Source organism: Leptosomus discolor, chromosome 3, assembly GCF_034619465.1.
Source record: "Leptosomus discolor isolate bLepDis1 chromosome 3, bLepDis1.hap2, whole genome shotgun sequence".
NCBI classification, from domain to species: Eukaryota; Metazoa; Chordata; class Aves; order Leptosomiformes; family Leptosomidae; genus Leptosomus; species Leptosomus discolor.
Genome location: NC_141393.1, coordinates 5,982,449 through 5,997,878, shown reverse-complemented (window position 1 = coordinate 5,997,878; position 15,430 = coordinate 5,982,449). Strand labels below are relative to the sequence as shown.

Below are 15,430 nucleotides of genomic sequence, written 5' to 3'. Positions count from 1 at the left end.
TTTGAGTTTACCTGGGACTGATCCTCTGAGAGAGATGTCACTCTGCAGCTTGGTTGGGCTGCTTGCAGAACAGGATTTGAAACTGATTGTGATCCCAGTTCGGCCATAAGCATTGGACCACAACTTGTATCTGCATCTCCAAGAATGTCTCCTGAGAGAGAAAAATAAAGAGAAAAAAATTCCTTGATGAGCTGGAGCAATAATCTCCTGGTCAACTCATCTGGCAGGATGTGGAGCCTTTCAAGATTCAACAATGGGACACACAATGTTAAAGAGAATTATTTCCTCCTTACATGGCTCGCTGTCTACCCCTTAAATTGTCCCTGTGGGGAAAAAAGAAATAGGAAATACATGCCTGTGGAAATTGAAAAAATAAATCAGTTTTATCATCTGCAGGTTTCTAACATGGCAAGCATTTACGTTCGCTTCAAAGCTGTATAGTTCATCATACCATTATATGCTTAATGAGCTTTATCACACATATTGGAAAGAGATCGGAAAGGCTTCTTCATGAAAATGTTTCACCGTTGTGTGAATGAAAATAAATCTGTATATAGTCTTTTTAAAAGGGATAATTTGCTGCATAATCCAGCATTTATCATGCTTTTGCAGCCTGCAAGTGTGTAAAGCATCTTTACGAAAAATGTACTGACAGCTCATGACCTAACTTTAGCCTTCTGCTATCATTCGAAACCAAAGAATGAATTTTAAGGCTAATTAACTATAATAATTGCTTAATTAACTGTAATTATTGTTCACTTTAAGACTACATTTGCATGTTGGTTTTTATATCCATGACTATAAGCATTGAAGACAAGGATTTATAAATGAAAGACTGATCATCAAGATGCTGCTATACACCTACATACACAACACCTGCTCCATCCTACAAACAGACATCATGTTTCCATGATACAAATAAAAACTGGGCACAAAACTGAAGATACACATAGACACACAATCCCCAGAATTTTTATGGATATATCTGCGAGTGACTCATTCTGACAGAGAAACTGAGTATCCACTGGACAGATAAAAAAAGATTTGGAAGAAACAGCCACAGATCATTCCTTCCCTACTCACCAGCCCCCAAGAACAATTGTTTCCTATTCAGTGTTGGCTTCACTATCAAAAGGACTTGGAAACAAGATTTTCTGTTCACCCCTGATACGAAAACAGTCTTGTCTTGAAAGCAGATCCCAGCTTTTATGCGACATTGTTTCCTCAGCAATGTCAATGAATACTGTGCTGTGTGTTCAGAGGTGGGGAGGGAGGGAAGCTAAGTTAAAAATCATCAGAATGCAACAGAACTCAGTCTGGGATTATTACAGATCACGTAAAAGCACAGGGCACTCCCCTAGGGTAGTCAGTCCAGGGCACTTGCCTCCTCTCAAAAAACCACTACAACAGAAACAATACTGCGAGACGTAGAGAGATGAGCATAAAAACTTACTAGAGAAACACACTGCTTCTAGATTACCACCATGTGGAGGAGCTGGCTTTGAAAAGTGTTAGATACTCACAGGATAGACAAAGAGCATCCTAAATTAAATTAAATAAAATTTAGAAATAGATATAGAGGAGACACAAACATGTTATGCCGGATACAGCTACGGACAGTCTGGGTGAGAAGGAACTATCCCTAACAGACAGGCTCTACCACTAACGTGCACCTTCTCACTCTCTGTATGGTTCTAAGCACTGTTAGAGACTTACTGCAGATGGATCTAGATCACTAATTTATTCCTACCTCACAGTGTGCTGAATGCTCTGACTGTCCCCTAACAACACACTGTTAAACAAGTGACTCGGAGAAATGTCTTACGCCGGGGAGCCCAACGTAACCGATCCCCAATCAACATTCAACAAACCACTTTCAGGTAAAAGTGTGACAATATATAACGCACCAGAACGTATTCCCAAGGCTGACGGTGGTGCAGCTGGTCCAAAATGTTAGGTAACAGCCAGCTTAAAAAGCTTACTCCCTGTGTAACCAGTTCAAATGTAAATCACTTCAAAACTAAGCAAATACTCTTATTTCTCTGAGATTATTTTTGCCACATGTTGAACACATTAAATTTCAATCCACTTCCTACTGGTTGAGGGTTGATAATGTGAGATATGCTTCTCTTGTCAAATTCATAAATGAGAAAATTAAAAGGACAGAAAACCAGCTGTTTGATCACTTTAGTTTACATAACTTTTAATGAACCACATTTGTGTTGTAACAGCTTAATAACTATTTCTGTTTAATCATACTTAAAACCACAGTCACCAAAACAAAGAGTTTCTATGTGCTTGCAGCAGTTTAATTAAGCAAGTATGGAAGTACATTTTCAGATAACAATAGAGACACGGGGTTAAAAAATAAAGGAGAGGAAGGATGGGCTTTTGGTTACAGCACTAGTTTCAACTGAAAAGAAATAATTTCCCTACTTTACCATAGCAACTTATCCCTGCACTACTTTGTACAAGCCATTATGTGTGTGCCTCAGCACACTCTCAGCTGGGAAAAAAAAGAATTTCCATATTGTTATACGAATATATGAAGCTAAAATATATTACTGATTATGGAGACACTGCAGTATCACCTTGTCAGAGTGATAAAAACAATGAGGAGGAGCGCTGTGTAAGGGGACAGAAAGAAGTAGCTTGAACTGCTGGTGTTAATACCTGTCCTATGGAAACCAACTTCAAGAATGGTCAAACTTCAGTGTTTTTGAGAACTCAGTTTGACTTAAGAGAACAAAACACCTACTTTATAAGTCAACTTTTGTACAGGTAAGTGGGTACTTGCCAAGATTTTTCTTCAAATTGTAGAATATTACAGACAAAGGGTGAAGAAAAGGCTTGACTCAAATCCACTTCTCAGAATAGGAATGATTCCATTGCAGCAGCTGCCTATAAATTTTTAATTTTGGATTTTGAACACATTCTCTGAAATTTTCAGATACTGTTATAGAAAATCCTCAGAATTCACATAAATGTCACAAAGAAGAAATGACAGTTTAATTGTACCTCCAGTTTGGGCAAGCTGCCCTGGCGATGGAGAACGGAAACCCCAGTGCGGTCTGCTCTCAGAAGTCCGAGCAGTTGGATGGTCCACGTAAACTGAACGTCCCATTAGGATTCTCTCTGCTGCTCTGGTGAGCCTCGGCCTTTGACCTTCACTGAGCTCCCCAACACTATCATCAGAATCCTACATAGAACATCAACATCAGAACAGCAGGTATAAAAAAAACGCAATGGCTTTCTTCCAAAACCAGGCATTGTTATCTAATTACGTTAACCGTTAAAGCATCTATAATCTGAAGTCTACTGAAAAAAGAAAACTGAAACTGAGGAGGTATCATCTAACTGGGTTTGGAAGCAAGATCTACACTTATCAGTACTGGACAGAAAAGAATCACAGCAAAAAACTTCACTTACTTTGTCAGTGGCATCCCAACATGATCAGAATCTAAGTTATAGTTTTAGCACACGAAGTCTTAAATGTTACACATACGGCCATTGTTCACTGCCTGGCCTTGTAATGTTGGAAGCATCTAAAAGCTATTGACTCTCTGTTGTACAGCATGTCAGATAAGAAGTTCAATTTTTAAGTAGGTTTGGATGGCACTTAGAACAGGGAAGGTTCTCTGGATTCTGACTTTCAAAGCCGCAGAGAAAACCCAGCTTGCTTCTATGCAGGAAACATGCTGAATACACATACACACACGTGCACAGTATCATTCTAAGGCAATACTAGTAACACTCAGGAGAATATTCTTTCTTTTATAAATGAGAAGGTGAGCTTGCACACACCTTGCTAGAATCAGGGGGGTGGGGGGCAGGGCGTTTATTAGTGTCTTGTATGGACAGACTGAGCGGTCCGTGACTATGGGAAAGGGAAAAGACAAATTAGAGATGTATTTGTAATTGGCAGTGCTGATGAGAAAATGTCACTACAATTACAGTCAGACTCAGAGCTGACACTGTAGAAAGCTTTTCACTAAGTCCATCCACCAGAGCTCATTAAGCAAAATAAAGACAGACAAAGGAACAGTTAAGGAGGTGAGTGAAGTTAGCAATTATTTAGACTAAAGTGACCAAGACAGAAGGAAGAAACTGCACATGCATCAATAAAGTGACAAAAAACAAGATCTGCTGTAAATAAAGGTATTCATGAACCACACTGCAGTATTCAAAGTTCACTTCCTTTAAACATTCCTCCAGCTACATCAGTTAGAATAGACGTCCAGTCCAAACCAATATTTTCCACATAGAAAATACTTAGATATGTGACACAAAATTACTTTTGTCCTTTGTGATGCAGACGGTTATATTTTTCTGTTAGTCTGTTTTTTCTGCCAACTGAGTATGAGTATTTTGAGGTTTTATTCCAAGACCAGTATCAACAGCATGTGCAAAAGTGCATGTAAACATTTGCTGAGTTGTTCTTATATTTCCCTAAAACACTCATATGGCTGTTAAGTGCAGTGAACTTGTACTGTCAAACATCCACTTATATTGCAGAAGTGACAGAAAACCCCTGGTATTCAAAGTGACAGGGTAAATCTGGTATGCTCAACAGTCACATACACACCTCGAAAACTAGGTACCTGTGATCCTATGTACAGCTAATTCATTTATAACAACACATAACCTTCAGTGTTTTTAAAAAGTTTTACACGAGGACACAGCCAACAGAAGTGGGCTCACATCCAGCAGGGAACGAAGCGTACGAGCCTGTTCTATAGCCAACAGGAAGGATAAGCTTGAAATATTTCACCTATTTCTGAGAAGGAAAGTATCACATCAAAATTACTTTATTGAGAGGAAAAGGACTGTAAGTTACCTCCAAATGGTACATTCTCTCTTGTGCAGCAACAGGTGCTTGATTTAATTTGGCTAAAAGAGTCAGGACAGGGTCCCTGTGATAGCCTTTATCCAGTCTTCTCACCACTTGCCCTTCACTAGGAGGATCATAATCCTAAAACAAAATTCACATAATACATGATCCAAAACTAGTTTTTGTAGGAACTTGAGTCATTCCTACTTTAGTTCACAATTAAGCTTTTTTCTTTTCAGTTTCCGCACTTTGAACTTTTGTCACGAAAAGTTCACCTAGGCATTTAGAAGTAAGCAAACTGATGACATACTGCTTTCTCCCTTCACCCACAGACATGCAGAGTCTATATTTGATACAAAAGACTGCAATACTTAGAGAAGAACAAGGTCCTTTAGGCCTCCAAAGTTCAGGGAAACAGTAAAATCCTCACACATACTCGTTGCTAGCAACGACCGGGCTGCCGAGCTGCTCTCCCCAGCAAGGATTTAACTTCCTCAACCAGACAGCCTAGTTTGAGGATGGAGGCCTATTGGAAGGAGTTACAATCCAGCTGACAAAGAGGGGGAAGAATATCTTAGCAAGCAAGCTTTCTAACTTGATGAAGAGAACTTTACTTTAAGTTCACCTGATAACAGAATCTTAAGCCCAGAGGTTAAGAGAGGACGTTTGGCAGACAGAGGAGGCACCTAAAGGGAAGCCCACAAAAGGAACTTTTACAGTCTTGATCAGGAGGGAGGGCATTCTCCTCAGGTGCCTAGACACTCACATGGCAAAGCCTGGACAACAGACAGAAAGATCTGCAAGTTCAGGGCACAGTCTCACAACCATGACATGAATAAATTCAGGGATATTAGATGGGCAAGTACGCTCAGGTGAAGTATGGCCATGCATGGGTAGAAATGTTTAGGAAGGATAGGCAGGGAGAAGAAAAGGGGACTCCTACTCCACAACATTTAAACTTTGCACTATTGAGATTGGCAGGGACCTCTGGAGATTGCCTAGTCCAACTCAACTGCTCAAGGCAGTACCTCCTCCCGTGTTTGGCCACCCCCACCCAGTAAATACATTTCTTATGTTTAAAAGGAATTTCCTGATTTCAATCTGTGTCTGCTGTCTCCTGTCTCTCACCAGATACCACCCAGAAGAGTCTGGCTCTGTCTTCCTTAGTTCTTTCCACCAGGTATTTACACACATCAGTAAGATCCCCTCAGAACTTTCTCTTCTCCAGGCTGAATGATCCAAGCTCCCTCAGTATGACAGATGCGCCAATCCCTTACTCATTTTTGTAGTCCTTTGCTGGACTCACTCCAGTAAATCCTTATCTCTCTTGTACTGCAGAGCCTGTAAATGGATGCAATACTCCAAATGCTGTCTCACCAGTCCTGAGTGAAGAGGAAGGACCACCTTCCCTGACCTGCTGGCAATGCTCTTCCCAATGCAGCGAAGGATGACGGTGGCCTTGCAGGTCTTCAGACCTTGCAGGTCTTCACCCTCGTGGCAGATTTCAACTACCTGGACATCTTCCAGAAGAGCTGTACAGCTCTTGTGGAGGCAGTCCAAGAAGTTTTTATAAACCCCTTTGGAGTTCCCTTCCAACCAGTACTATTACAATTTCACTATCAATTTTTTTATTCTTTCGTAAAGAAAACAGTTTGGTTTAAGCATAGTATTACTCTACCTGATATTACCATTTCTACGACAGCTATGTCCTACCAAGAGGCACTACACAAAGCCAGAGAGGGAAGGTCCAGACATTTGAGGAAAAGAAGTGTTAAAAGAGAAAGGGAATGGAGAATACCTTGACTTGGGAGGCTTCCATGACAACAGACTAAAGCAGCCATCAGGTAAGAAACTATACTGAAGTTTTAAGCAGCTTTAACTAACTCCAGCCTCAGCTAACCTACTTTAATAATTTAAGCACAGAAGCAATTAAAAGATGGCTCAAAGCTGAAACAGCTCAGAGCATAACAATGTTCTATTCTGTTTAAAACGTCTTTAAAAACAATGAAGAAATGAAAATGCGTATTAGCTATCTCTCCCCTACAGAAGTATATAAAACCTTCAACTTTAAAAAAAATATAAATTATTTTGTATAATGTGCTTTTTTCCTTTGGAGTTCTGAAAGTCTAACATTCTTTGTAAGTGTACAGTTTAAAAGCATAAATTTAAAAAGTTAATAAGTGAAAATGCTTAAAGCACATCCAATTTATCAAGATGCTCCAGCTAAAATACCACACTAACTCCGTTTCCTTGTGAAACATTTCCTTACCATTTCATTGGTATCTCGTAAAGTACTTGTTAAGCTTTCAGCAAGGTTTGGAAGGGACAGTCCTCCTTCTGCTAAGATGAAAAATACTTTAAGTTACAAATACTTAAAAAATGCAAGTTATGTGACAGAAAGCCAAGGCCATATTCTTTAATAATTGCAACACAGTGCTTTAGTAAAGTTGGAAATTCCTACAGCCGGATGTGTATTATAAAGACATATTTTCAACTTCCAAGAAAATCACTCTTACACTTTGCTTTTAACAAAAACTTAGCACCACATGGTACTTGTGCAAGACAGTCCCAACTATTTTCCAAGTTGATCTTATGACAAAAGAGCAGATTTAACCTTTTTTCATTAGTAACCAGAAGCACTTTGTTCAGAGACAAGAAAAAGAGCAATGAGGTCTCTTAAATCCAAAACCACGCACTGAAAGTTAAGGACCAGGTTAATGCTTGCAGTTTTATCAGAAAATGTATGAAATGTAACTTCAGTAGACTGGAAGAAAAGTTTATAAAGAAAAAAAATTAATCCAAATTCTAATTTCCACAAATTTCTCTAGTTAGTTACCTCTTGCAGCCAGCACTTGTCCATAGCTGAAGAGTACCTCCCCTTCTGATATGGGTCTGTCTGCAGTTTCTGTTTCAGTTTCTGTGAGGGTGAGGCTGCTTTCCTGCGTGGACAGCCCAGAACTAACTGTAGGCACAGGTGACGGAACCTGTGGATTGCAAGGAAGCGATTCGAAGGGCCTCGCTGATGGCTGCTGAGACGGTAAAATCAAGGCCTCTGGTTCCTCATCATTAGCCACTGACATCTCGCTATAATGTAAGAACAGGCATCACGAATACACCAAAATGCATCGAACAATATAGACTAAAGTCTTAAACCAATCCTGAAAATAAATTGATTTGCAAGTATTTTTTTCAAATGAAAGAGCGCAGCATTTTACAGAATAGTCCGAGAATCAACAAGCCTAAATAACGGTATTAATGAATTTCTGGTTATAACTAAAAATTACCATGTGTATTCCCACTGAGGTAATAGAAAAAATAAAATGCTAATAGTACAATATTTCACTGTCACTGCATTTATTACTGGCGGGTATAACAATGTGAGTTACTAAGTACAGTGTTCAGCAGGAATGAATAAGGACCAATAAATCCTGAGAAACGTCCTGATTTCACATTTTTCTCCAAAACCTAAGTCAAGCAACTAAAAAAAAAAAAAAAAGAATTCTGGCTTATCTCAATGGCTCCTGACATATATATTAACCATTTCTTTCTACTCACTTTTTGAGGACATATGTAGGAAGAATATATGTATTTACATTTTTTAAGAAATGAGAAAACTGTGCAGCCTGTTCAACTCACACAGCCTTGGGACAGAACGGTTCTTCAGTTAAAGGACTGGGTTTCTCTTCTTCCAGAGGAAGTTCTGCATCATCCCATGGGTTTTGAGGCTTTGCACTTTCCATTTTCGCAGCTTCGGAGACCCGTTCTGAGGCAGGAGGGCTTGGTGTGGCAGTTCTAGGAGGTGTATTGACAGGGGTAACCACAGGCGTGCCAACACAACTCGTGGTAGCTGGAATCTGAACTCCTGCATATGTGAAGTCAAATTTCAGATCAGAAAGGAAAGCAGGAAGCAAGTCTCAGACAGACAGCTAGTCAGTTCTACTAAGTGCTTGTAGTTTTTGTGATACCTTACGATAGTAACGGAGACAAGACTAGATTAAGACTAGTTTCTGTTAAGTAAAGTGTTGGCATCTTAAAGAGCGAGAATAAAACCTCAATTGCTTACTCCCTTCAATAAGGCAGACTGCTCTGCATTTTAAAAACCAAGCTGCTTTACTTGGAGAGTGTAAATTTGGCTTAATTAACATTAGAAACACACGAAGGAGCAAAAGACAGCTATTTTTCTGATGTGAAAAAGTGTGGAGGGGCTGGGAGGGGTGGAAATCACACAGACCCTAGAAGTGTGCATTAAGTTTGAAAACAGAACTGTTACCAAATAAAAGATGTTTGCTTTTTAAACGAATTAGCTCATAATTTTTGTACCACATGAGTACCCACTTGATTTATAGCCTCAAGAATATTTATACTGAGAGAGAATGTGTCTTTGAAGAAGAAAATTAAAAGCAGTAGATTAAAGCATATTTGCTACTTCTAAACTTCAATTATTATTTTCACTACCTGTTTCTTTAATTTTTTCATGTTCACGAACATCCCCACTCAATTCTGTAAGAGATAGAGAAGACTCTGGAGTTTTGACTGGAGGCAATTCTTTTTCTGAAGGTGGTGTTTGTGGTGGTGTGGCCTGGGGTGTTGGCAATGGAGTAGGCACAAGAGACTCCTGAGGGGGGGGAAAAAAAAAATAAATTGTAACCACAGTTATTATCTCAACGCAAAATTCCTGTCTTCCAAGTATCCCCAGAGATAGCTGAGGAAGAGAGAGAAAAGCAGGTTATCACAGAACAGGAGCAGTGGTTGCTTAGATACATGCTTCACGGATCTAACTCCTCCATCTAAACAAAAATTTGCACCAGGCTAAATGGTATGCCTGGACAAAGTAAATTAAAACCCAGTAAATTATTCATTAGAATGATTACATTCGGGGATCATTGTGTATAGAACAGAACAGGCTATTTCAGTTGGAAGGGACCTACAATGATCATCTAGTCCAACTGCCTGACCAGTTGAGGGCTGACCAAAACTTAAAGCATGTTAAGGGCACCGTCCAAATGCCTCTTCAACACTGACAGGCTTGGGGCATCAACCACCTCTCTAGGAAGCCTCTTCCAGTGTTTGACCACCCTCTCAGTAAAGAAATGCTTCCTAATGCCCAGCCTAAATATGAATTATATGATTATATGAATTTTAATAAAGCATTTGTTACAAAGTTAAGCAAGAAAATATTTCATGACATGGATAAAATCGACTCAGTATGCTAATTTTATGGTAAGAGAATCAGCTAAAGAGAAAATTACAAACACAGCAATAGCCAAGACAATAAAGCACTAAAATAAGCATGAACACAGTTGTGATGTTCCTTAAAAAATGACAGCCATGGAGATAAGTCTGACAAGCAAGCATGATGGTTGTCATTTAGCCTGCTATGGAGGAATATGATGGATCTTCCCAGGTTTTTTCCAGCCCTGTTTTCTGACATTTCATAAAGAAAACATGATAACGGGGCTAAAAGAAGGCTTCCAGGCTAGTTTCTGAAGAATAAACCCTCAGACTGATGACTTTTATTAAAAACTCATATGGGAAGTGGAACAAGGTAACATTGTGAACACCAAAGAACTCGGTGACTGGTCAGCTTTAGTTCTAGACAGGAAACTTCACAGTAAGAAAGGGTAGATCAAGAATGCATAAACTACATATTCAAGAACTTCTGCTATAAGCTGAGCAGAAATGGAAAAAGGAAAAGAAAAAAACCTTACAAATGTCCAAGGATCACTATTAGCCACAAATGTGGGAAGGCTTTAAAAAAACCATAATCAGCTCTCTGAGATTCCAATAAAGGTGGGAGAGTATCACTACTACAGCACAAGACACTGAGGAAACCCCATCTTCCATACTACATTATTATTAGAAATGTCTATTAGCATATTAGTGTTACCCGTGGTCAAGATCAATCTAAATTGGAAAACAGAAAAGTGCTGCCCATCAGCAAGAGTTTGAAAAATGGTACACATAAGGACAATTGCTTTATTCAGCCTAATCAAACAAAGGCCAAAAGGGACAAAACTAATCTCTTCAAGTGCACAAATGATTATATAGAGTAAAGAGAAAACAACAATTTCAGCCTAAGGACATTTCAGTTTAAGTTGGTGCAGAAACAAGAAGGCATAAGAGAGCCATTAGCACATGTAGAACGGTTATTAGAAGGGGTTTCTAAGTATCACAAGAACAAGCTACAAAGAACGGTCCTCTTTAACCCTCCTTAAGCTGTAATGAAGTGGGGAAGAGCTCTTTAGATGCAGGGTGGCTGTATTTAAGCCTACAGCAGTGAAATGGTTACTTTTGACTAGAGAAAAATCTGTTGGTCACTTACAGCAGGCATTAGGTGGTATTTCAGTCTATACGCACTGTAGCAGAACAGAAGAATTGATCTCACTTTCAACAAAGCTTTGAACAGTCAGATTTCTAAGTGCAGCAATTTCCACATTCATCCCAAAGACATTATACACCACGAGACTGTAGCACAGCCATGTTGTTATCAAAGTAAGAGCCAGCTGTCATTCGATTATCAAAGGGAACAGAGAAAATCATTCTGTATTACAGGTAGCTCTACTAATCACTTAAGCATTTACAGAAAACTACTGAACTCAAAACTTAAAAAGAATTAATAGTCATTTTTACAGATATTAAAGAATGGCTGCAAGCCCATAAGATCAAAAATAATACTGCCCTCAGCTTCTATTTCTTCTTATATGAAGAAATTAGTTTCTTCATATTTAATTTCTTTGCAAGCAAGTAGCATAGCAGGTTTTGCTGAAAGTAACACCAGCTAGCTTTTGACAACGTGAAATTAAATACTAAGTCTTTCCCTTAGAAACCAGTTTTGTGCTCAGCCTTAAAGTAAGTAAATAAATATAGCATCTTGCACGCAGCACAAAGGAATTAATTAATTTTTCTTTTCCAAAATTTTTTGAAGTGAAATAGGCTTTATCTTACTGCTTGTTGGGGTATAAGTAGGAATAATCAAAAAAGGCAAATCATGCACACTCAGTTCATCAGTCTTTTTCCATCATCTTTGTCTTGCACATAGTTGAGCCATCATGCCACGAAGAAACTATCCCTTAGAAAGTCAGTAGGACAGCTTAAATAAAACAGACTCTTACCATCATAATCACTGTACTTGGAAGAACATTTGTAGAAGGAACTGCCTTCTGAGCCTGCTTGTTACCCAGCATGGTCGCAATTGTTTCACTGAGAGCTTCATTTACAAAATGACTTATCATTTCTGAGTCCACAGGCACACCAGCATTGATAAAGAGTTGAAATCCTCTACCACCTGCAACTTCAACTGAAAATGAAGAAACATAAGCACACATCCAGGTCTCACTTCTTAAAAGGCATGTACTGTACGGCAGCCACTCATTTTATTCTCTATGAACTTCTAAACATTTCTTTGCAAAAAGTGATTTCTTTATTTTACAGATAGAGAAACAACAGTAAAGAAGCAATTCAGGATCATACAAGACAGCAGTGAAGGGCAGTGACATCACAGGAGAAAGGATTTGTCTCCCATTCCCACACATTTATTATAAGGGAGGTAATTTTTGACGTATCTATTAACCAAAGAAAGGCAAACAAACATCACAAGCTTAGCAAAATGCCAAATCTGCTTTAGATGGCAAATAACAGAAGCTGATCTGTACAGTGGTGTGTTTTATGTGTTCTTTTATTTTTTTTTTTTAGATTATTTATTTCCTATTTATTTCCTATTTATTTCAACGGTCTTGTAATGCTTGCTCTGTCTCAACATAAACTAAAATGTGCACTTTTGCATTTTATAGCTTGAGTGGTTCAGCATTATCTACTCGTTGGCTCAAGTCAACAGCTACCAACACAGCTTCTTAAAATTAGCCGAAAATTGAGAAAATCCATCTGCTGAGAACAGTAACTCCTACTTACCAATGTCAGAGGTTACAGTCTCACTGTCTTCACTCTCCGAGATGCTAACACTGGGCACTGTTTCTTTCTGAACTGGGTACATCCCACTGATAATTTTTGCCATTATTTCTTGTTCCACCCTAGCAGAATAAAACCCATTTAACTATCAGCAAACACCAAGACACCTAAAAGTATACAAAAGAGCATTCTTGACACAAAACGCAAGGCAGCTCAAAGGAAAAAGGAGAAGGGAAGGGAGAGGAGAAGAAAGGAAGGTATTCTTATGGAGTCATTCCTTCTTCCATATGTGTTCTCTTGCCACTTTGTTACGTTGCAACTCACCAGTTTATCAACCTGTTTTCTATAGTTTCTCTCCTTTGAATCAGTTCATCCAAAACATCAGAAGACTGCTGAGGAGCAGAAGCCACTGGAGGAAACAAAGGACCATTGTATTTTGGCGAGGCAACTTTAAACTGTCCATTAAGCTCCAGAAGAGGCTCAAAGAATTCTGGAATTTCATCCCTCTCCTCTTCCTGATCCTAATAAATAAGTAGTAAATTAAGTTATGGTGCGTTTCTGGAAGGCAATGTCATTGAGGTAACCATCAGATTTTTTTCTTTAAGAAACATTTGTAGATGTGTCACAGCACATAAACCACATTCTCCCTTCTTAGTATGTTGGAGTTAATTGATACAATTCTAAACTTAGCAAATCATAAATCTGTAGAGGTATAAAGCTATAGGAACTGCTAAGTAAAACACGATTTGGCTCGTATTTCCTGCCTCTGCTGCACAGGGCAGGGAGCCAATGGTAATGCTAATACTTGAGAAATTTACTTGTAACATAAGTCAGGTTTCTTTAATATATACTCCAGAAGTGCTCCTTCTTTAAGCAAAAAAGCTGAGGAAACTTTCTACAGTTACTTGTTGGGTTAGGGTTTTTGATTTGGGGTTTGTTCAATTGGGTTTTTTTAGAAATTAAACTTTTATTTTAAAGTCTCCTGTCTGAAGAGATACATTCCCAAAAGTCAATGAGCATGTAGTCAGTCAAAACTCTAACAAAGTTGCCAGCACTGAAGGCTAGATATGAACAGTTCACACCTATGTTACACGTGTGTTTACACTTTCATTAACTTCAGCTGCTGAAAGTTAAAAGGTATTTCTCGGTAATCAACTCACAAGATCCTCACAGGCACTTTGAATTTAACCTTAATGTGCTATTTCTGAAAAGTTACGGAAGTTACTCGGTGTGCACTGGAATGTTTGACTGTTTCCAAAGATGCCACTCTCCTTCCCCCCCCCCCCCAGCACATAACACAGCATCAAGTCCCAAAAAGCAGTCACCAACCCATCATATCGTAATGTAACACTTTAGAAATATCTCGTGATGGATGAGAACCTGCATCCTTCGCTCATAATATTAAAAACAAATGTCTCTAATAGTAATATGATTCTCTAAGAAGAAAATTTGGCATGCCAGAAAGAGATGAAGAGCTGAGCCCTAAATTACCAGTGAGAGGTATGTGGTGTTGCATAAAAGAGCTCACTGTAAATCTACATTTACTAAGATTAATCTCCACCACAGTGAAAGGAGGAAAAAAGCCTTCTTTTCCCTTAAATAAATTACATTTACTTTTAACCCAAAAATAATTTAAAGAGCTGTATGTTTTCTACGAATAAAAGAACAAATCACTAAAAACAAAAATAAGCAAAAAAAAAAAAGATAGTAACGTTTTCCTGTCTCCTTCCCCAACCCAGCATTAATACTTCCCTCCTACCTTAATATACTTTAAAACTGAAAAGTCAAATAGGTCCATGATGTGTATTACAACAAATAGCTACTGGGGAGCAGGATCTTTCTGGATCTTTAAATCATAATAATTCTTCAAAGAAAAGAAAGCTGTAACTTACAAAGCAGGCAAACCAGAATATGTATATTTGGGTGACAAAGATCTCTAAACCATTCTAGGCATAGAAATAAGACAGTAAAGTTAAACTCAGAATGGCACTGGATGCCTTGCAAGCTGATAAGCAGTTCATTCTGTTAGGATATACGTATTCATAACCATAATTCATTCTGACAGCAAATGTAAAGATGTCTTTGTCCAGTGTTTCATTATGCATTTTCTTCTGCCTGTGTTACTCCATAAATTTTCTTTGATGTTGCCTATTTAATATAATCTTTTCTGAAAGTATGCAAAATACAAACATCTGGATTAAATAAACCAAGTACATACAATAAATCTTACAGAAATTTAGTAACTTCTGACAAACTTGCAGTTCTCCTGCATTTGTAAACTATGTGCAAATATACTTTATATTTAATAGTGCACATATCCAAAAGAAAATTATATTCATTTTAAGGTGATATATTATCTCTGTTGAAATAAAAAAATACTGTAATAGTCAGTATTTAATTATACAGATTGAACTTGCACATATATCACCTTGTAGACCAAACCTGAATAATATGCACTCAATTCTGCATTTTACCTCCCTGGAGACTGTTGAAAATATCTACCATGACACCCAATCAAAATACAGCATAAATTAGAAAGTCTTTCATATATGATTGGAATATTAATCACTGTACTTTATAATAAAGTATCAAGCTGAAATTCTATTTCTCAAATTACATTCAGATAATTAAAAAAATGTTTGAAATTATTAGGTGGTATAGATTAATTTTGTTCCATTACCAAACATAGATATG

At 38.1% G+C, this 15,430-nt stretch overlaps 1 protein-coding gene across 1 annotated transcript in view; it reads right to left on the bottom strand.

Moving 5' to 3' along the window:
- The window catches only part of KIAA0586 (KIAA0586 ortholog), a 72,578-nt gene that overhangs the window by 28,815 nt on the left and 28,333 nt on the right, over window positions 1-15,430 (bottom strand). Inside the window, exons 21-30 of the mRNA XM_086463377.1 lie at window positions 13,061-13,257; window positions 12,740-12,858; window positions 11,944-12,128; window positions 9,287-9,446; window positions 8,468-8,693; window positions 7,668-7,915; window positions 7,101-7,186; window positions 4,838-4,972; window positions 3,019-3,199; window positions 12-148 (exon numbers count right to left, since the gene is read on the bottom strand). Coding sequence (XP_086319503.1) covers window positions 12-148; window positions 3,019-3,199; window positions 4,838-4,972; window positions 7,101-7,186; window positions 7,668-7,915; window positions 8,468-8,693; window positions 9,287-9,446; window positions 11,944-12,128; window positions 12,740-12,858; window positions 13,061-13,257 — 1,674 coding nt within the window. The remainder of the gene's footprint in view (window positions 1-11; window positions 149-3,018; window positions 3,200-4,837; window positions 4,973-7,100; window positions 7,187-7,667; window positions 7,916-8,467; window positions 8,694-9,286; window positions 9,447-11,943; window positions 12,129-12,739; window positions 12,859-13,060; window positions 13,258-15,430) is intronic.